Here is a 22,461-nt window from a genome sequence, read left to right as displayed (position 1 = left end):
CTTTGTTGCCCTTGGCAACGTTATGACGAGACTTAATGTGACGTTTCAGTATATTATTCAGATGAAACTACTCACAACATGTGTCACACTGGAATGTTGTTTCCCCTTGGAAAGACAAAAAAATAAACAAATATAACTGTGGATGTAAAACCAAATAAAATATGTATAAAAATGCTAAGCTTGGAAGAAATCTATCTAAAAATAAATTAACATAACTTCAAAGACGTTTAAAGAAATACGATATCTTTTTCACTCTCTTTTTAGCCCAGAGTCATAATACTGTACATGCTTTACAATAGGCAACCTTAAAGAACTACTGTATAAGTTGTTAATTTTGCGACGTGGAAATATTTGCGATCTTTGCGAATTGAAATCATTCGCAAGTAATTGATCACGAAAACCTTTTTTGGGCAAGTTTTTTTCAATCAATTAAAAACTCGTTCTTACATAGATGAATTTGACTAATCAGGTAATGAGATTAATTTTTCAGTGCTTGTTTGTATAAGTTTGGTCTTAACAAAACGCAAATCTTAATAAAATATTATATGTGTTGATAACATAGTTATTTGTATAACAAAAGAATGTTTCATAATATGACAAAGAATTGTGTGATCAGGTCCTCTATCAAACTAACAATGTATATTTTATACAATTATAGAAATAATAAATGTGTTAAATTAATCAATATAACGATTACAATAACGACATATTCTTAACATGTACCTGCTTAATTAAAAATATCACAAAATCAGTATTAAAAATTCAATATATCATATTTTCGCAAATATTTCGAAGGAAAAAATTCCACATTTTAACATTCGCAAACTTTTTGTGACGCAACAATATCCACTTATACAGTACTATAATATATTAGAAATAGAATGTACTCTATATGCAACTAAATATAGTCTTGATACTATTAAGGCAAACATTTATACAGCTTTTAGGGTTAATGATACAAATTTTAGTGACCGAGGAAAAGAACATAATATTTCAACACAACTTAAAACTATTTTTAAACTGGAATATTTACTATTTTTATTTGAATGTCATGTTTTTAAACTACTGAAAGTGTTTAATCCCTTTCAGCTTAGATCTCAAGACTTAATGGGATATTAACTTGATCAAAACTTTAGCGGGACATGAATAGAAAACAAAACACTTTCTATCTATTTGGAACCATATCTTACGACTTCTATAAGAAAGATCTAAAATGATGTATGTTACGAATGATATTCTGTAATAAAATTTACGATTCACAGAATAAACCATAGAAATATAAAGGACCGCAAGATTGCATATAAGCAAAACATTTTATAGTATAATCGACTCTTACAAATCTTATTTTACATGTTGTTATCGCAAATGTACATTATTTTGAGATAGATAAATTATTTTGAGATAGTTTTGAAGAGGTTTTCTTTCAAATAAAAGGACAGTTATTTGGTGGTGCGCCACCTATGTGGGCGTGAATTCGAAAGCAAAACTAGAGAAAAGATAATTTAGCAATGTAATAGTAAGTTTGTTTATGTTTGATTATATCTTTTAACATTGATTCATTTTTCAAAATGCATTTTTTTAAATAATAGACAATATATAACGTTAGAGAAAGTACGCCAAACTAAGATAACGTTACAAAAAAGGGAGTGAACTTACTAAAATTTAAAAAAAGCTTCTTTGACCTTCACGTGTATGAAATAGTTTCTTCGGTGGAGTTTTTTGTAAATACTTTAAATCTGATTTATATACAATTTTATCAAATTAAAAGTACAGTATCACAGTACTATAGTAGCGATAAACTTATACATGTACAGTAGTGTTAAACTTATGTATTATATACATGTTACACATTTTTGAAAATATTTTTATGACTGAAGTTTAAGTAGAACTATAAATTATTTCGTGCGGTTGACTTAAATGAATGAGTTGGCTAAGGATTTTGTGTTTTGGTCGGGAATGATTCTCTGACGGGAGTACAAGAGGTGGTGTATGATGGGGTTGTCTCTTAGTTGAAAAGTCTAATGTTCTTACTCTTTAACTTTCATAAAAATTTCTCCATATAATGCGAAGTGGCACACAGAAGCTCACTTCCTTAATCCCGACTTTCAATATTCCTTCATTTCAGTTAAAATACGGTAAAATGCTTGCTATATATGTATCTTTATCTATTTTCTACTTTCTCTTCAAACATACCAAAATTTCAAGGAGATGTAAGCCATTTGTCGGTCTGCATAGCAATTGTTGAAGAAAAACATGTAAAATTAATATTAATTGAACATTAAAATTAGTTATTAATCAATTTTCAAGGTTGAAGATTGACACCTGTCTGTTATATTATGACCTACCATACCGTTAAAAAATAATCTTTCGAAAAAATTTCGACATGGAGAACATATCCCTCTTAATTTACGCTATAAACATATCGTCACACAGATTAAATACATGTATAGATATTTCTGTTGACTTTGTAAAAATTTAAGCGCACTACGGTCTATTAAAACTTCTAATCTTTATCATACAGTATAGATAGTGAAATATAATATAACATTTTTATATACATTGTACATTTTTATGTAATATTATCGTTCGTTAGACTAGTATTAAACTGTCTTCTGTAATCACTTGGGGGAGGGGAAGAAAAAAGGGACCCGGGGCGCTGAAAGCGTGGGGTTAAGTGCGGGACGCAGTCAATTTAGCCCCATCACACAACCCTGCGTAATTGTGAATGTATCATAAGTAAGAGCGATTGTACATGATTTAGTTGTATATTTGAACAAATGCTCCAAATGTCTTGCATTGAAATATTATATTATATATTTATGTGTTATTGTTGTTGTTTTAATTTTAAACACGTGCACAGTGTTTTTTTCTGTCTACCAAATCGCAGGTACTAGTATTATGTAGCGTATTTTATTAGTTATAAAGATTTTTGACAGATAATATGGCATAAACGGTTGTTTGCATATATAACCCTTGCCGCTAGACTAATGTTACTTTGTAAACAACCGTAAAATACGGCCATATAACCTGACAGGAATCTTTATAAGGAATTCATAACACAGCAAATTTCTTTTTGAGGGACAAAATGGATCTTTTTTATAATTTGACAGCAGCCGTGTATATAAAACTATATAAACGTCACGATTATGCAATGAAACCACGTTTCAAACATGCAGTATTATAAATAATAATATAACGTAGTTGTCATGGAAGGCAATTCATCTTACTTTGAGTTTCAAATAAAATAGAATAATACAGAATACCTAAAGAAAGCCCACCACGACAAAATTGAAAATGTTGCAGCCTCGGTTTAATTGAGCCTGTTATGGACGGTACTGGAAAGTGCAAGTTACCGTCCACGCCCCCTTTGAATTTAGAGACATCCGCAATGTATTCATACAGCGATTATCATGAAACCTTCAATTTGACACAGTAGTGCCGTTCCATGAATCATGAATCAAATTAGTTGAATTACAGTATATTGTGTAAAAAAACAAGCCACACAAACACGAACATTCAGTTATTATTTAAATGATATACCATTATCAATGCATGAAATATCTTTTATTAGCATATTATTTAAGGCATAACACTAAAATATCCAAAAGAAGCCCATAAAGGAACTTTAATCCCGAGGTAAAACAATGAGCTGCTGTATCACATTATATGAATCAGTTGTCTGTCCCTGTCCGTTTTGTATACCCCCTTTTGTGACATAACTTTTGATTATTTTGGGGGTTGTGTGCTGTGAACGTTGCTTTCCCGTACTGATCATTATTCACATATTTCAGATTATTCTTACTCCCTTTGATATTCAGAAATCAGAGCGACCATGAAAAATGGCTGAGGGAGGTGATTTGACTTTAATCAAAAATGGCTCGGATGCTGACTTTGAGTACACTTTATAAATAGCCTTTCTCAGTTTTTCTAACTATAGGAGGCCAAACAAGGTTCTCTTTCAAAACACCAATCGGGAATGAACCAATAATCAGTCGGCTTCAGGGTTTACTTTCATGAAGGAAATACAATTGTATACTTCAAGATTTTAAATAAAATTAGAAAAGTAAAGCTGCTTAGATATATCAGAAACAGAAAATAAGTAGAAAGATATTATATTCGCATTTAAATGGTTGTACATATTTCTTCAACAATCTCAAATAACTGTTAAAGGAAGGAAAAACAAAAAGAAGAAAATGGTTTTGAAATCTGAAGTATATCTTTAAAGCCTATTTTTTTAGCTCGACTATACGAAGGATATGGAGAGCTATCCTCATCCCGGCGTCGGTGTCCAGATTTCCGATTAAAGCTTTGTTTTTTTTTCTTATTTCTTAAGGTATCAACTTCAAAGTTCAAATACATGTATGTGTTCCTTATCATCATCCACATGTGATGAGACAAATGTCATAGCTCTAGAAGCAATATTTTCAGAATTATCTTCCCTTTAACTAAAAGATGTTCTATAACAGATCTTTTTATTAAGGTATCAACTTCAAACATCATCATTCATATAACTTGTTTCTTATTATCAACCACTTCATATGTGACAATGTATTTAACTCTAGCACAAATATTTTCAGAATTATCTTCCCTTTAACTAAAAGATGTTCTATAACATATTTTTTTATTAAGGTGTCAACTTCAAACATCATCATTCATGTAACTTGTTTTTTATTATCAACCACTTCATATGTGACAATTTATTTAACTCTAGCACATTTTTTTTTTCAGAATTATCTCCCCTTGAACTAAAATAAAGTCCTATAACATATTTATTTATTAAGATGTCAACTTCAAACATCATCACTCATGTAAATTATGTTTCTTATTATCAACCACTTCATATGTGACAATGTATTTAACTCTAGCACAAATATTTTCAGAATTATCTCCCATTGAAGTTAGAAATTTTCCTTAGTAATTTTATCTTTACTATAATTTCTAAATTTATTAAGGTATTAACTTCAAACTTCATATTTATGTTCTTTATCATCAGCAGCATGATATATGACAAGATCCATAACTCGAGAACACAGTCTTTTAAAACTATTCCCTTTTGAACCTAGAAATTCTGTTAAAAAGCGTTATAATCTACTATAACTTCTTCATTTCTTATGGGATCTACTTCAATTTCAAATATTTGTTACTAATAGTCTCCAACATCACATGTGACAAGTGTTATAACTGTAGCATGAATATATCAAGAAATATTCTCCCCTTGAGCTTGGAACTTTTTTTTATAAAAATATGTTGTTGTTTTTTTGCTCTTACAATATTTTTTCAAAGGATTTACTTTAAACTTTAAAATTAAGGTTCATAATTATCGACTCCCATATAATGATTATGTGACAAGGTTCATAACTGAAGCGTTAATATTTTCCAAATAACCTTCCCGTAAAACTTCTTTATTGCTTCAAGGATGTCTGTTTAACTTTTATTGACCTGGTCACGTACATATTATGTGGTGCAAATATATTGAACATTTGATACTGATACAGAACTATTTTTATATCATAACTATTTTGATAGTTTTGTATTTTATTAGTCGAGCATGACTGTCTCTTTTGACAGCTATGGTTATCATTATTTGTACAAATGGCATCAATTTAATATAACAAGGTTATTGTAATGCTAAGTGTATTTTCCCTTACATTTAAACTTGATGATAAGAACAGAATTTTCAAATGAAAACGTATATCGTTTTCTTACATTTTTATTGTGTAAAACAGTGTAGAGAAAATTTGATTTCTAAGACATAGCTTCATCATTAATATATTTTTCTTCAGATCTTGCAGAGGAGTATCAGATTTAGAAGAAGTTACTATTTCTTCCAACCAGCAAAATGAATTTGAGCGTATAACTTTCAATATGGGAAACATTCAGACGCGTTTAGAGGAAACTGAACGGAAGATGCAGACGAACACCAATAGCGTTGAGGAGCAAAGAAATGACGTCATTTCACAGGTAGAGGCAATTGAACGGGACTTGGTAGAACATATTCAGAAATTGAAGCATGAAGCATTGAAAGCTCTGGAGACAGAATATTCTTTGGTTAAAGAGGATCTGGAAACAAATATCTCTCAGATAAGTAAACTTAAACAAGAAATTGAGAAAACAAGTAGCCAGCTACAGACAGCCCATAATCTTAATATGAGAGAACAATTTGTTCAGACAAAACTGATACAACAGACTGTAAACGATGCAATGAAAGTGTTTGAACAAAGCGAGGATAAAGGTCGTGTGTGCTTACGTTTTACAGAGAATACAGAATTAAAGTCTTCTATTACAACATCAACATGTCTAGGGCGTGTACAGAGAGTAACAGAAAAGAACAGTCTATTGACATCAAAAATATATAAAGTAAGTTCACGGAAGGAGATTAATATCAAGATGACAAATGACCGTACACAATGCTACATTAATGATATATGTCAGCTTGTAGACGGTACAATCATACTGGCTGACTATAATAATTACAGGATAAAGAGGCTTGATGTGAATTATAACATTAAAGATTGTTTGAATCTAGAATCATATCCTACAGGTATCTGTTGTACTGGTAATACTGAGGTCGCTGTTAAACTGTACAACGACAAAGTTTGGTTTATATCAGTAGGAAGCTCGTTATCTAAGGTGAGATATATATCTGTTACAGATGGAGGTTACCAGGGAATGACATATTATGCTGGAGAGTTATGGGTATCTGCTGAAAATTGTGTAAATGTATACAGTATGACTGGTACATTAATAAAGTCTATCAGTGAAAATGTCAATAGTCAACACATATTTAAATCAACTCCACAACAAATAGCTGTCGGTGGGGGAACTGTTATTGTAACAGATGATAGTGATGGTGCTGTCTGTCTCAACAGAGATGGTACTGTGAAGAGAGAACTGAGAGATCAAAGGCTTATCAGCTCATATGGTGTATGTGTAGCCAAGGATGGGACCGTGTTCATTTCTGGTTTTTATTCATACAACATCATGATGTTTGATAGAGATGGTAAATGTCTGGGCGAATTAGTTGATTATAAATGTGGTGTTAAGGATCAAGTAGCTATGTGCTATGACAAAACGAAAAACTGTGTATTAGTTGCTTCCTCTTCATCGAACAAATTAGTTGTTTTGAATATCTCTCATTAAACAAAGAAAATAGAAAGAATTTAGCAATACTCATTTCTGCAGGATTTTTTTTGTTTTTTATCATAATTATTAGCTGGGCAGGGCCAGTTTTGACCCCAGGGTTTTTATTTGAACAAACTTTGTAGACTTTTACTAGAAGATGCTTGATGCTTAATATCTAAACTCTAGCTATTTGGGTTTTTTTCAAAGAAGATTTTAAGTTTTTGCTATACACATATAAGGAAAATCAATGACCCCCGGGGTGGGGCCAATTTTGACCCCAGGTCTTTTATTTGAACAAACTTTGTTGACACTCACTAGAAGATGTTTCATGCTTAATATTTAAACTCTAGCTATTTGGGTTTTTTCAAAGAAGATTTTTTAAGTTTTTGCTATACACATATATGGAAAATTAATGACCCCCGGGGCGGGGCCAATTTTGACCCCAGGGCTTTTATTTGAACAAACTTGGTAGACACCTATTAGAACATGTTTGATGCTAAATATCTTAGCTCTAGCTCTTTGAGTTCTTTAAAAGAAGATTTTTTAAGTTTTTACTATATGCATATAGGGAAAATCAATGACCCCCTGGGGCGGGGCCAATTCTGACCCCAGGGCTTTTATTTGAACAAACTTGGTAGACACTCATTAGAACATGTTTCATGCCAAATATCTTAGCTCTTGCTCTTTGGGTTCTTTAAAAGAAGATTTTTTAAGTTTTAACTATATGCATATAGGGAAAATCAATGACCCCCTGGGGCAGGGCCAATTTTGACCCCAGGGCTTTTATTTGAACAAACTTGGTAGACACTCACTAGAAGATGTCTCATGCCAAATATCTTAGCTCTAGCTCTTAGGTTTTTTTGAAAGAAGATATTTAAAGTTTTTCTTTCCGTTGCCATGGCAACCAGAGTTCTGCATGGAAGTAAATTTTTTGAACAATTTTTAAAGGTGACCACCAAAGGAATATTCCTGTGAAGTTTGGATGAAATTGGCCTAGTGGTTTATGAGGAGATGTCATTTAAAGTAAAAGTTTACGGACGGACGCCGGACGAAAAGCGATCACAAAAGCTCACCCTGTCACTTTGTGACAGGTGAGCTAAAAATATGCCAAGGTACTTGCAACATGTCATCTTTTTAAAACAATAGATATGCATTATAACTTTTCTAATTATATAGCAGACATATTTTCATTGTAGCTTTTTAGGTGAATTGTTTTTATAGCCGACACGTCTCTTTTTAATCTGCAATATATTCTGTATATTGTATTACGAAATGCTAATTTATACATAATTATTTGTATATACATGAGGCTGAAATAAATATATATGAAAATAACCTTCTTCTATAAGCACCGGCACCTATGAAAATATGTGTCCTTTCCCCCTTGGGCGTAAACATTGCTTACCTTTAGTACTGGTGAATCCAAAAACAAGTAAAAGAGTTTGTCTATAAGTTTATAGACTCATAAACAATCAAACAATTATACTTCTGTATAAATTAATAAAGGCAATAATTTTATAAAAAACATGAATAACTGGGTCTTGGTTATTGAGCAGAAACACACATGTCTATTAACGAAATGTACATTTACCCAATTTTTAGAAGTGGGTGTTTTGATACTAAAAAAATAAGAAATTAAAACTTAATTTTATCATTTTTTATTTTCATTCAATAGTAAGGATAAACAAATTAATTTGTCAGTTAAAAAAACACAAAGCTATGAGATGACTATCAGTCTAACATTCATTTGATTTATTTGATCTTAGCACAAAAATATATATATAGGCATGTACCCAAAGAATTTAATCAGTATAAATTTATGTAATTACAAAATCAAATATACATTTGAAATTAATACACCATATGTTATACTGTTATGAATTATAATCAACAAACATAGTATGATTTTAACATTTACATTGTCAATTTACATAACAATAGGCTTTTATTTTTTCACAAATGATTGATTATGTAAGGATAACGGGTTTTATTATAATACTTTTAAATTAAATATTGATGAAATAAAATGAGTCTTCCATCTAAATTCAGGCAGTACACAACATCACTTATAAAATATTAATTTTATTTTCATATCTCTTGATGAAAATAAATCATATTTTCATAGAAACTAGAACTCTGCGAGTTGGATGTGTTGCCTTGTCAACAGTATAGCTGTCAGTTAGGTATTTTCTTCTTAAATAGAGGTTATTTATAACATTTAACATTAGTGGCATTTGAACTGATTGTAAGGATGTTACATCAGGATTATTAAAACTGTTTTATCAAAAATAAAAAAAACATGGAAAAGTTTTACACTGTCAAATTACATGGAGGACTCTGATGGACTTTTTAGCACTGCACTTCAGGTCAATGAAAAAAGCTTACATACCAAATTTGGAGTCAAACTTATAGTGACTAAGTTATGCTATAGCCAAGCGTATTAAGTAAGAAAATGAATGGGCAATAACTCAAACATCATTAAGTGCAGAGTATAAGTTCTTGTGCACTGCTTTCTTCTCAATGAAATCCATCATCCTATGAAGTTGAAGTCAATAGCTTTTTAAGTGTAGGAGAATTGGCCTTGACAAAAATAAAGTATGAAAATCAACAAATGGCAATAACTCGAAAATCACTGGCTTTAAAGCACTGCACTTCGTCTAAATGAAATCTATTATCCTATGAAGTTTCATGTCCATAGCTATTTATACTTAAGGAGAATTTGAAATGTCCCGGACAATTATAAAGTATGAAAATTATCAAAGGGCAATAACTCAAAAAATAAGAAGTGCAAAGTACCGATTTTTATGCACTGCTCTTCAGGTCATTGAACGAAGCATGTAAGACTATGGGGATGCCGCGACACTGCCACCAACAAAAGTAACCCTATATGTCGACTTTTTCAAGGTGATACAAAAACATGAATTTCCTCTATGTACGTTCCAATGGATGTGTAGGCAATCTCTTTATGTTTGTTCTCTTCTTTTAAAGTAAATGATACAAGATTTAACATTCAATAAAAAATATCAACATGTTTTTCTAACAATTAACCAGTTAAAACTTGTCAAAAAATAACCATGATGATAGAATTCTAATCTAATTTAACCACTGAAGCTTCACTCGCCATGTTTGCCAATGTACTTAATGTCTGTTCTTCACCATCATTCATGACCAAAATATTTCCACTATTAGAATCCTTAATATGTTCCACTTGTTGTATCTGCTGTATAACTCCTCCCTCTACAATATCACCCTCCTGAACATGCTACAAAGAAAATAAAATGTTGTTTGTTACGTCAGTCTCACCCTACTGAGCATGCTACAAAGAAAAATATAATTTTAAGTAAATGTTGTTTGCATGGTAAACAGAGTACATTTCTTGTCTGTAACTTTTTTATCGATCATGGTATCAATTCACCAATAACATTTTGTATTTTGTTTGCTTGAGCCTTACTTGGCATCATACCCTGTTAGACTTTGACTTCAAAGTGTGACCTTGACCGGATTTGGGCATGACACATCATCTTATTCTTGTGATCATTTATTTGTGCCAAGTTTTTACAAAATCCCTTGACTGATGAACAAGTTATGAACTGGACACAAAATATACTCTATAACAGACCGTGTTTAGGTTTGACCCCAAAGTGTGACCTTGACCTTGGAGGTTGGGATCCATGTGTTGTGCATTATCTATAACATGCCGTCTTTTTATTGTGAACACCTAGCATTTTAAAATCCCTTGGACGATGAAAAAATTATGGACCGAACATAAAATATACTCTGTTAAGACAAAATGTTGACCTTTAATCACCAAGTGTGACCTTTTCTTAACCATTTCATATAACATACTATAACTTTAGTAGATATTATAATAATAATGATAATGATATAAAAATAATTATAATAATAACAATAATGATAATAATAATGATGATAATAGTGGTAGTAGTAGAAAAATATTGACTTTATTTAAAGACACATTACATTTAGTCAAGCCCAGTCTTTCCTATGAGCCTATATCAAATATGTTCAGTAACAAAAAGTGTTTTTTCTTAAACAACAAAAGATTTACAAATTGTTATACAGCATACAAAAACATGTTACTGAAAAGACTGTTATAAGAAAATATGAATGTGAACATTTAGAATATAAAATTTACTTTATTGGCCATGTGTGACCTTTTAACTGAACTGTGTTTCCCACCTGAGAAGCTCCATTTCAGATTATTATTTTTGACTGTCAGTAAAATGGGGGAATTTCTTACATTTATTGGGAGAGAGTTCCAAACTCTTGAGCCTGAATATGATAGAGATTTTCTGCATAAATCAAGTCTTGGTTTTAGGGTTAAAACTAATCTTTGCTCATTAGATCTTAATTGTTTATAGTAACTGACAAATGTAGAATTATCTTAAAATATTGTGTATGAAAAAGAAATACTTTTACCTCAGTAACTTGTAGGTTAGAAGACTCAATAACTTGTAGTTCCTCGCCTGATCCTGCTATAATATATCTTGTGCCATCAGGACCTTCAATCACTTGTGTTTCCTGTAAATAAGCTGCCTCCCCTCCTTGTCCTAAGCCTACAAAACACATAAAGATTTAGTTACTATAATGTGTTCATCTTTAATGTGACGTAAATAACATTTCAAACAGTTGTCCCCAGTTATCAGTAGCCTTGACCTTACACATATTTTGTTTGTTTGTTTGTTTCATTTTATGCCCTTTCCCAACAGTATTTCAGTCATATAGGCGGGTAGTTTCCTAACCATCATTCCTGGAGAGTTACAACAGTACTAGACTACCTTCCTCTGTGCTAAACTACCAACGCATCTCCCAGGGATCGAACCCACGCCAGAGAGGTAACTGGATTAAAAGACATTGACTCAAACCCCTCGACCACGAAGAGCCGGTTGAAGCGGGTAATGCTCCCCAACTAGGTTTTGGACACAGAAAAGTATATCTTTCATAGTTTTGAGAGTTATATCCCAGTTCAAAATGTGATAATTTCAAACTTAAGCAAGGCAGAGTTGCACTGCACTTCTACTCAATGAGATCTAACAACCGGCTTGCAGGCGACACGTTGTCTCAATATGGTGATCATTTCCATCATAAAATCCGACCCAAATGCTGGACACATCCTCTCGATATGGTGATCATTTCTGTGAAATAGTTGTAAAATCAGACTTCAAATAACAAAGTTATGGGCTGGACATGATTTTGCTGCAAGGTCATGCTGTGACATTGCCCTTCAACGTAGCGACCCAAATGTTGCGCGCGACACATCATCTCAATATGGTGATCATTTCTGTGAAAAAGTTGTAAAATCCATCTTCAAATAACAAAGTTATGGGCCGGACATGATTTCGCTGCAAGGTCATGCTGTGACCTTGACCTTCAAGGTGGCGACCCAAATGTTGCGCGCTACATGTCGTCTTAATATGGTAATCATTTCTGTGAAATAGTTGTAAAATCCGACTTCAAAAAACGAAGTTATGGCCCGGACACGATTTTGCTTCAAGGTCATGCTGTGACCTTGACCTGCAAGGTAGCAACCCAAATGTTGCGCGCGACATGTCGTCTTAATATGGTGATCATTTCTGTGAAATAGTTGTGAAATCCGACTTCAAATAACGAAGTTATGGGCCGGACATGATTTTGCTTCAAGGTCATGCTGTGACCTTGACCTTCAAGGGAGCGACCCAAATGTCGCGCGCGACATGTCGTCTCAAAATGGTGACCATTTCTGTGAAATAGTTTTAAAATCCGACTTCAAATAACAAAGTTATGGGCCGGACACGAATTCGGGACGTACATACGGATGGACTGACGGGCAACCCGACGACTATATGCTCCCCCAAAATATTTGGGGAGCATAATAAAGGATATGGATAATACTCCAACATTCAAGTCTTATTGTGGTGAACATTTTGTCAGGAGCTTATCTTTTACATCCATTGAAGGATTTTATTATTACTTGTAACAAAAGATGTTCAACAACATAAGACATATCTAGAGAATGACTTCTACATACATTGAGGAAATATGACTAGGAACAAATATGACCACTGTGACACTGAGTGCCTCATACATATGTTGATATACTTCATGATACAAAGATACTAATTTACCCAGCAACAGAAGACCTAATTTACCTAACACTCTACCTTTTAAACTACAAGAAACATAACATATTGTTTACCTATAAGGTATACTTGTTGTTGCCCATCATTTTCTTGTTGTATTACGTCTACATGTAGCTCATTTTGTCCTCCCTCCACTTCATTTCCCTCAACAATCTCTAATAAATCTTCCTGATGTTCATTCTCAGCTTTCACAATGACTGGAAATCCATGTGATGCACGTCTTGTTGTCACTATTAACTCCTTGTTGCCCTTGGCAACGTGATGACGAGACTTAATGTGACGTTTCAATTTATCATTACGATGAAATGACTCACCACATATGTCACACTGGAATGGTGTTTCACCTGAGAAATATTAAGAAATAAACAAATATCACTTTGGATCCTACAATCAACTGTAAAACCCAATAAAAAATGTGCTAAAATAGCTAAAAGTGGAAGAACTTTATATAAAAATAAATTTACATAACTTCATAGGCATTTTAGAAAACATTATATCTAATTTACTTTCTTTTCATTCATAAAAAACTGAAAAACGTTGTACATTTAGTACAATATACAGCCTTTGAAGGACTTATACCGTATACTGAGATGCAACTAAAAACATTCTTAACACTATTTAGATTAACAGTCAGTGACCATACCTATTAAGCCACAGAGGCCTTTACTACAGTATCAACAAAATAAAACCAATGGAAATTTGTAAAGTACAATACCTGTATGAACAGCTCTCATATGATGTTTAAAGCCAGTCACTTCTGTATACTCCTTGTTACAATATTCACATTTATATGGTTTTGGTCTTTCTCTAGGGTCTATGTGCACAAGCATATGTCGAACTAAACTCCTACAGAAAAAATCAAATTTTTTTCTGTTACAATATAATTTATTAAGAAATATAAATTATATTATATTATATTTGGGATTTGCTGTCTGTAGGTTAAGTATACAGGGCTCGAATTTAACTTTTTTGGCCACTAGCAATTTTTTGCTAGTGGACAAATTTTTAACTAGCAAAAACTGAATTCAACTTGCACTTTTTACGACAATGATTTTTCAATTCCAAAATTGTTTAAACTTTTGTGTACATTCATTAATTGTTTAAATTATCATGTAACATAATAATTAATTCATTGTTGTTACAATTATGTATCATAATAATGAATTTTATTGAAAAAAATTTTTATTAACTACATTAACAAAATTAAAATTGTAATTTATTTGGACGAGTTCGAACTGCCCGGGGTACGAATCAGCAACGTAACTTTCTACTCAAAAACTTGATTTAGGGGACAGGGATTCTTATCAAATGTCAATCTACATGTAAAAAAATAATAATGCAATATTGTCGCCATACCGACGATGTCTGGTCTTGATTATGCGCACAACAATCGGCGCAAAATATTTCGGCAACATTTCCATCGTCATCGAGTTCGTACGAAAGACTGACGTGCAATTCTTTCTCCCATTTTTTAACCGTTTTAACTGAAGGTCTGAATGCCTTTCTTTTGATATACTGTGAATCATCTTCTGTACTCAGAGTATTGTAAGTGGGAAGAAGTTTGTTATTTTTCGTTTAGACATTTTATTCCGATCACGCTTGATTTACACGGACAAAATGACATTTGGACTGGTTTAAATTTGTGTACTTTTTTAAGCGAGGTTAAGGTATAGAAAATGTAAACCAGACAGCAGGTGCGCGCATGATTTCGAGACGTTTCGGCCCCAAGACGTATCGGCCCAAAACTACCCAAGACGTTTCGGCCCCGGACGTTTCGGCCCTTTACCAAATCGGCCCCAGAATAAGTAATGTATTCTAAACCGATATATTAATAGCATTTCAATAAAAAAATTAATCAATTAATATATATATTTAATCATTTAGTATAAAAACTAGATTATTATAGTAGTAGGGGGAAAGTAATCAATACAAACAGAACAGAACATAAACTTTATTTGTAAAAATATAATACACACACACAAAAAAATTATAAACCATATATAGATGATATTGTATTTGAATGATTAAGAAGCAAGACACAAAACAATACTGCCAATAAGCATAAAGTATAAACAGTTAATTAGTTACACTTTGAAGAAATTACGTATAGTTTAATTAAGATCAAAAGATAATGTTTTCTAAGGAAAAATTGTAAGTAACTTTCTTAATCAAGAAGTTTTAGTGGTTTGTTTTATAGGTAAGTAACCGGCCTTTATTGTTTGTAACACCTTTAAAAACATTAACGTATATCTAAATGGTTCAAGAGATCATAAGATAATAAATAATTATTCAAAGAATTAAAGTGTCATAATTGTTTAATTGTAATTAAATTAATTGTTGTTAATCAATCAAGCAATACACTATAGTGGGGCCGAAACGTCTCGCGGAAAAGGGCCGAAACGTCCAGGGGCCGATTTTTCGACTGGGGCCGATTTGGTTTGGGCCGAAACGTCCTGTTTGCGCGCGCATAGTTTATAACTCGGCTACCTGCGAATATTACGCCCCATTTATATTTCGGATTTTTCTGACGAGCGTATTCCGTTTTTTCTTCAACTCGCAAAAAAATGCGAGTAGTCATAAATCTAACTCGCAAAATCATTTTTCAACTAGCATTTTGCGAGTTTGCGAGTGTTAAATTCGAGCCCTGGTATATCAGCAAGCAGTTTTCTTACAAGTTATCAAATCTGCTTTTGACCCAAGTAACAGCAAATATCCTCACACCTTTTAATGAAGTCAGGGATAAACAACAAATGGTTTAAGAGATAATATCTTTAAACCTTACAGAAAATATATTTTGCCCAAAAACTGAACATTTGAAATCTTCATTCTGTACATCTAATGCTTGTTGTATTAAACAAATATGATGTGAGCTATGACAAAAACAAAATTATTTAGGCATTTCTAAAGACAACTCGCAATACCCTGGAGTTTTAAGTTATCATGTATTTTACGTTTTACACATTCTGACACACTGACAAAGAAACTTTATGTACAAATTGTATAAAATATAAAGTCACAATATAAAATATTTTCTAACTTAAGCTATAACCTATTGACAGTAACTTATTCTACCCATTTGACCAGTGCAAGCAGACCAAGGTATTCTGACATGCATGTTGTCTGATCATGGATTGCCCTATTCATTATTCAATCAGTAGTTATTTTGTAAATTTCCCTAAAAATGTTAAACGGTTTTGTCCAGATTGACAGATGGACCACAGATAGTGCGATAGTATATATACCTGTAGTAGATGAAATCTTTGCCGCAGGTTTCACATTTGTGAGGTTGCTCTCCGTCATGTATTCTCATATGATCTTTAAAATGTTTACGACTCATAAATCCTTTACCACATACGTCACAGATATACGTCTTATGTCCCCAATGGACCACCATATGCTGGTTACGTAAAGCAGTTGATGTAAAACTCTTCTCACATACACGACATTTAAATGGCTTCTCACCTTTGTGTACTCTGTAAATATTATAAACACATTACAATAGATTAACAAGAATCATATAATTATTGGTATATTTATTAAGGCATTATTAGAAATGGACAGTGTGTCAGTCAGACATAGTAACAGGCAACTATATTGTTACTTTTTCACATATAGTAACATTCAAAAGATAAAGTATACAACTGACAACTTGAAAAATATATCTTTTAATTTGTCACATCAAAATCTCCAAACTCTCAACCTGTTGATATAGTAACCGGTATATAAACCTTTCATCTGCATGCCATAATTACAATACGATAGGTCAGCAATCGAAAGTTGGATCAGACTGCACATCTTTATAATCTATAGATCTATAACATACTGTCTGCTTTTCAAATCTACAATTTCATCACTGACATGCTTTAAATTACTGGTTGTCTGTGTCAAAGTAATGGAGAAGCCAGTTCATTATATAGATTGAGCTATGTAAGGAAGGACAAAAAGTGACAAAACCAAGTTTTCAGCCAAAATTAATAATGTGAAATCAAAGGACCATTATCCTGCCAAAATGATGGGAGCTATATTTAAGAGTACTTCACAATTATAAGAACTTGCCTGGAAAGAGGGGATGTATTTAAAGTTTCAAAGCAATACCTGAAAGGGTATAGGAAATAAGCGGGTTGCCACATGTGGTATGAAAAACCTAACCAAATTCAACTTGAAAAGGGGGCATAGTTTTGTTAAAATCAATGACACAGTTCCATCCTCTTGTATGGAAGTGGGTATGATTGTCAGTAATATGCGTTTAAAGTTTCAAAGGGATGCCTTAAATGTTTAGGAAATAAGTGAGTTATAATTTTGACAAAAATCAATGACCTGAAAGTGGGGATGATAAGGTGGCACAAAGGTGACATGTGTGTGTTTTTATTTATCTCGTGGACACGAGTTACTAAGTCGTGGCCACAAGATAATTAACCAATCAAAATGCACTATATATTATATATATTATGAATTTTTTAAACTTAACAAATTACTTTTACATGCAACATTAATCTCTGAAAATACTGTAGATATTCACTTTGAACTTGTCTTAAGGATCGATCATATTAGAAGTCACATTCCAAGGCCATTAGACATTAATTTTGACTATTGCCCTTTGTTGGGACAATTTTGTGTTTTGGTCAGTTTGTACATACTACGGCCTGTTAACCTTGTTTATACGATAACATGAGAAGGAATAAGTCCTGGTTTATTTTATTTAATAGGGACATTGCCCATGGACATTTGAGAGCATATAAGGTAAAATCCTTATCTATTCAATATTTTAGAAGGGATAAGCCATGGTTAATATAACCCAGAAAGATCATTACACCTGATCAGTAGGTGACATCTAATAATTTTGAGGTCATTGGGTCAAAAATCAGGGTCACAGTGACACTAAATGTAAAATTATTGACCAGTCAATAAGTTGTATTAATGGCACTTTCACAGGCTGGTGAAGTAGGGACATCCTTGTACTATAGCACATGTCTAGTTAATTAGGGAAATTCATATAAATGAGGTAATCTGATTGGTTATTTATCTTGTGACCACTTTGGTTGTCCGCGCAATGGTATAAAAGCATGGATATTGCAGCCCGGCATAGAAACGTTGCAGAACGCCAGCTGACCACCGCTGGTATCTAACTCGCCGTGTGAATGGGCCAACAACAAAGGTATCTTTGTGGCCACGGACTTCTGGCGGTGACCGCTTCGTGGCACCCAGAGACTTATAAATAAAACAAGTTTTGACCCTACGTGGGCACACTACTGCACTTAGGCTATTCTCGGCTGGCCACGACTAGTAACTTCATGGCCACACCCAGCTTAAGGTATCTCATGGCAAGTTCTTAGCATGATGACATAACCGAAGTATTCTTCTAAGTTTCAAAGGCAATACCTAACCTCAGTAGGACTTTAATTAATGAATATAGCAGACGGTGAACTAAAAACAAACTAAAACTTGAAATTATAAGTATCGGGAGAAAGGGCACTTATTTTAGTCAAAAATCACACGGACAAGACATTTTTTAAAGTTATCCGGGTATTCGCTCACGGACGTTTTAAAAACTAGGGACTGGTTCATTGCGCCGGACACAGTCGATTTAACAGTTTGCTATCAAGTTTTCAAAAAATAACTTCAAAGAGGGCATAGGAATAGATATGTGCGAGGTTTGAATAACAACACTTAAAATTTTTAAGGGCGTTTTGAAAATCCATGTCGACAGATTTATGTCTATGTTTACCTTAAAGGTTGGCGATGACGGTTATTCGAAGCGCTACCATATGGTTTGTATAAAAATAGAAAACTTATTAATAAAAGTGTGACGCAGACGCCAATGTCAGAGCGAGTAGGACAGCTCTCCTAATTATAAAGATATAATAGTTAAATTGCTCACCTGTATATAGGCTCCTGGGCCAAGACCAATTTCAAACCAGGAGCTTTTATTTGAACATACTTGGTAGATACCCATTAGATGATGTTTCATGATAAATATCTAAGCTCTAGCTCTTTGAGTTTTTTATAAGAAGATTTTTCAAGTTTTTACTATAAACATATAGGGAAAAACAATGACTGGGAGGGGCCAATTTTGACCCCAGGGCTTCAATTTGAACAAACTTGGTAGACAAACTGGTTTAGAAAAAATATTCTGCTTAGTATCTAAAAGAACTCTAGTCTCCTCGTTTGCCTTTGCACTCTGAACGCCTTAACCTCGCGAGGCTGTTAACTTTTTTTTTGATCTTACGCATAGAAACGGTCCTTTAAAAGGAAAACGCACAAAAAAAAACGATAAGTGAACTAAATAAAAAGTCAAACTAGAGACGTCCATAGTAAAGTTTTAACTTCATGGCATCACCATCACTGAGGCGTTCATTTGAGCTGTATTCGACATTCCATGACGTCCAGTGCATATGTAAAATTGCAAAGTTCATTTGATTGTTGAGCTATCGTAGAAACTACCTGTAATGATGATCCTGAATTATTAAGTATGCTATATTGTGTTTGCTATATGGCCAAGTATCAAGTAAATATCTGAACCTAAACATTGCTGAGAAATTCGCCCTCTCAGAAAGAAGAGCCGCAACGAAGACGACTACAGTGTTGATATACTAACGTCAACGGGTTTTGTCATGTAGTAGAATCGCTTACCTTGAGACACGCGGATTTTTTGTTCTTAGCGTCATGATGATAAAGCTTTCATCAAGACTTACAAGAACGACTGAAATCACTAATAAATTCCCAGCGTTTTGTACCCGTTTGGCAGTATAAATAACACAGCCAGCAGACGCTATTGGCTGCTGGTTATTCGTGCGTTAGTCATAAAATCAGTCGTTGCTGTCACGCTCGAACTATTGACGTGAGCAACGACCCCGCCTCGTCTGACGTGGGCAAATAGTTCGTACCCGCGCTAGTTGCACATGAGCACATGCTTGGTTCAGGGGTAACTTAACTTGGTCAGTGTTAACACTTTTTTTATGCATGTGTAGACACACGCAAGCTGTGGCGCTAACTATGGCTCTATTATACCACTCTAAAGATGTGTCAATGCTTTCAAAACCTCATTATTTACTTTATTGAATATCTAGTTTTCAGAGAACGCTGACCTTAGATTACATCATGTTTTAAAAACGCCAGCTTTTTATCAACCAACCGACCTTATCACTAGTTTTTCCAACCAATCTTCAACCGAGAGTGTGACGGGCGCCATGTAAACATCATGAAGCATGGAGGAGATCACCTTGTTAATATTATCTAAGTTATAAACAGCATTTCGTTTGATAATTAAAGTTGACTTCTATTTGTTAGTTTCGGGTTATATTGAAATAGGTTATGCAACTTCTTTATAATTTGACATTTTATATTAATTTTTTAACAAGGAAGTGGCTTGCCTGGTATGCTAATATTATATTTATTCGATATATTATTCCATTGTAATATCGAATTGTTGATTTAATATGTTGTATTATGTTATTATTTTTGTGTTTGAAAATGCATTTGTCTGTTAAAATATTTATTTGGTAATAAGTGAGGTGCCTTACCCTTCGTACTCTGTGTTATAACAAGTTATTTTTTCTTATACTTCAAATAGAATAAATATATATTGAAAATCTCATTGAGATTGTTATCTTCAAAACTACCACAGATTTAAAATAAGTTATCCCAGGAACGTTTAGCCATTTGACTAGATCCACCTAGCAATGGACTATCTTTGAGCAAAACATTCTAAGCTCATTGATATTTTAGTTTCACAAAAGACTCAATGTATTTTCCTACATATGTTAAACAAAGTGATCCCGGATAAGGGTCATTTGAACCTATGGGAATGATTTATATACATTTTGTGGTGGTGCCTTAAGTTTCTGGACATTGTGTTACTTCGAGATAATATGTTTAAATACAATATTATAATTTGATCTATTTTTGCTCTCTGTGACTTTTTTGTAGCATATTACACATATACACTTTTTTGACAATCTTAGGGTCATTCCTGTCATTTTGGTCAAAAATCTTACAAGTTAAAGGACATAAGCAGAGTGTATAATGACAGACAACTGACGAATGTAACCCTACCTCTCATCCTCTCAAAAGCTCACTTTGAGGTAATTATGTGCCTTAGGTGAGCCCTAGCAATGTGATATGGATGAAAAAATGATCCTACCCGATTTATATTTTTATATCAATCTCCTGTGTGAAAAGATATGGCATGTACATTTTGTATAAAGAATTATCAACATCTGGTGCAGATAAATTGTATCAAGAAAGTTTTAATTCATTAAAACAAGTTTGAATTGGTAAATGAAAAAGAAACGCCAAAATATTTGAACATTAAGTGGTCTGTTGCAGAATTTGAAATCAACGCCTGTAATGAAATGATATAGGTTGTATACAAATTACTAATTAAATCCTTTGACCTTTTAAAGTTATTGTGTTTTCGAATTAATCGCAAATAAATGTGTAAAATTTAGTGGTACATACCTAATTATCTGATCTTGTGGGGCAATAACTCTGTAAAAATAGTGGCCTTGAAACGAACTGTCAAGGACAGAGAAGCACTCACATGTAAGGGTACAGTAATTTTTGATAAATGTGTACATGTATACGCCAGACAGGTAGATATTATAAAAGTTGAAGTTAAATTATTGACGTTTTGTCAAAGTGCTCATGAAAAAAATGTAAAAATGTATGTACAAACGTGTTCATACAGTAAAAAAAAAAAAGTGAAATATCGTAAAAAATGGATATATCAACTCTCCGGACGTCCCTCGTGTATTCATTTCAAACGTTTTTTTCTCTTTGGCAAACAAATCAAAACATACTTCTAGCAAATTACCAAACGAATAATATACTATGGAGGCTGATTGTTTATTCTAAAGTAGTATGTAGTATGTCTGCCTTATTCAACATCATTATGCATTAGTGGTCATATTTAAAATAACAGATTGTTGTCATGCATATTTTCAAGCATAAGAGTACCGGAACAGACATTAGAAGTCAAATGAAAGATCCTGATCTGAAACCACGTGGTAGAACTTATTTCAATTCGTATTGTTTCCGAGGTTATTATAGATAATTGCCGAGGCAGTTCCGAATTGTATAAACGTATTTCGTTACGTTTCTGGCAAATGAGCCAAAACAACCAACACCGTCTATATGTCTATCCTATTTCCTATTTTCCAATTTCTTTATATTTCTTCAGATCATTTTGTCATACATGACA

General features: G+C 33.0%; 2 protein-coding genes across 2 annotated transcripts; one reads left to right on the top strand and one right to left on the bottom strand.

Annotated features, from left to right (window-relative positions):
• Positions 1 to 5,865: 5,865 nt before the first annotated feature.
• LOC132741162 (uncharacterized) lies at positions 5,866 to 7,140 on the top strand. The gene has a single exon (XM_060729258.1). It carries the CDS (start codon positions 5,866 to 5,868, stop codon positions 7,138 to 7,140), a length of 1,275 nt encoding a protein of 424 aa, XP_060585241.1.
• Positions 7,141 to 9,188: 2,048 nt separating this feature from the next.
• LOC132741161 (zinc finger protein 224-like) lies at positions 9,189 to 19,927 on the bottom strand. The gene is made up of 6 exons (XM_060729257.1): positions 19,893 to 19,927; positions 16,505 to 16,735; positions 13,978 to 14,108; positions 13,319 to 13,606; positions 11,563 to 11,699; positions 9,189 to 10,384 (listed from the first exon to the last, which is right to left on the bottom strand). The coding sequence occupies exons 1-6, from the start codon at positions 19,925 to 19,927 to the stop codon at positions 10,211 to 10,213; spliced, it is 996 nt and encodes a 331-aa protein (XP_060585240.1). The 3' UTR covers positions 9,189 to 10,210.
• Between the last annotated feature and the right edge of the window lie 2,534 nt (positions 19,928 to 22,461).

The sequence above is a fragment of the Ruditapes philippinarum genome, unplaced genomic scaffold, assembly GCF_026571515.1.
Source record: "Ruditapes philippinarum isolate M1 unplaced genomic scaffold, ASM2657151v2 ctg6741_1_1_1_1, whole genome shotgun sequence".
Lineage (NCBI taxonomy): Eukaryota > Metazoa > Mollusca > Bivalvia > Venerida > Veneridae > Ruditapes > Ruditapes philippinarum.
Note: the sequence above shows the minus strand (reverse complement) of the source record. Positions and strands in the feature narration are given on the sequence as shown.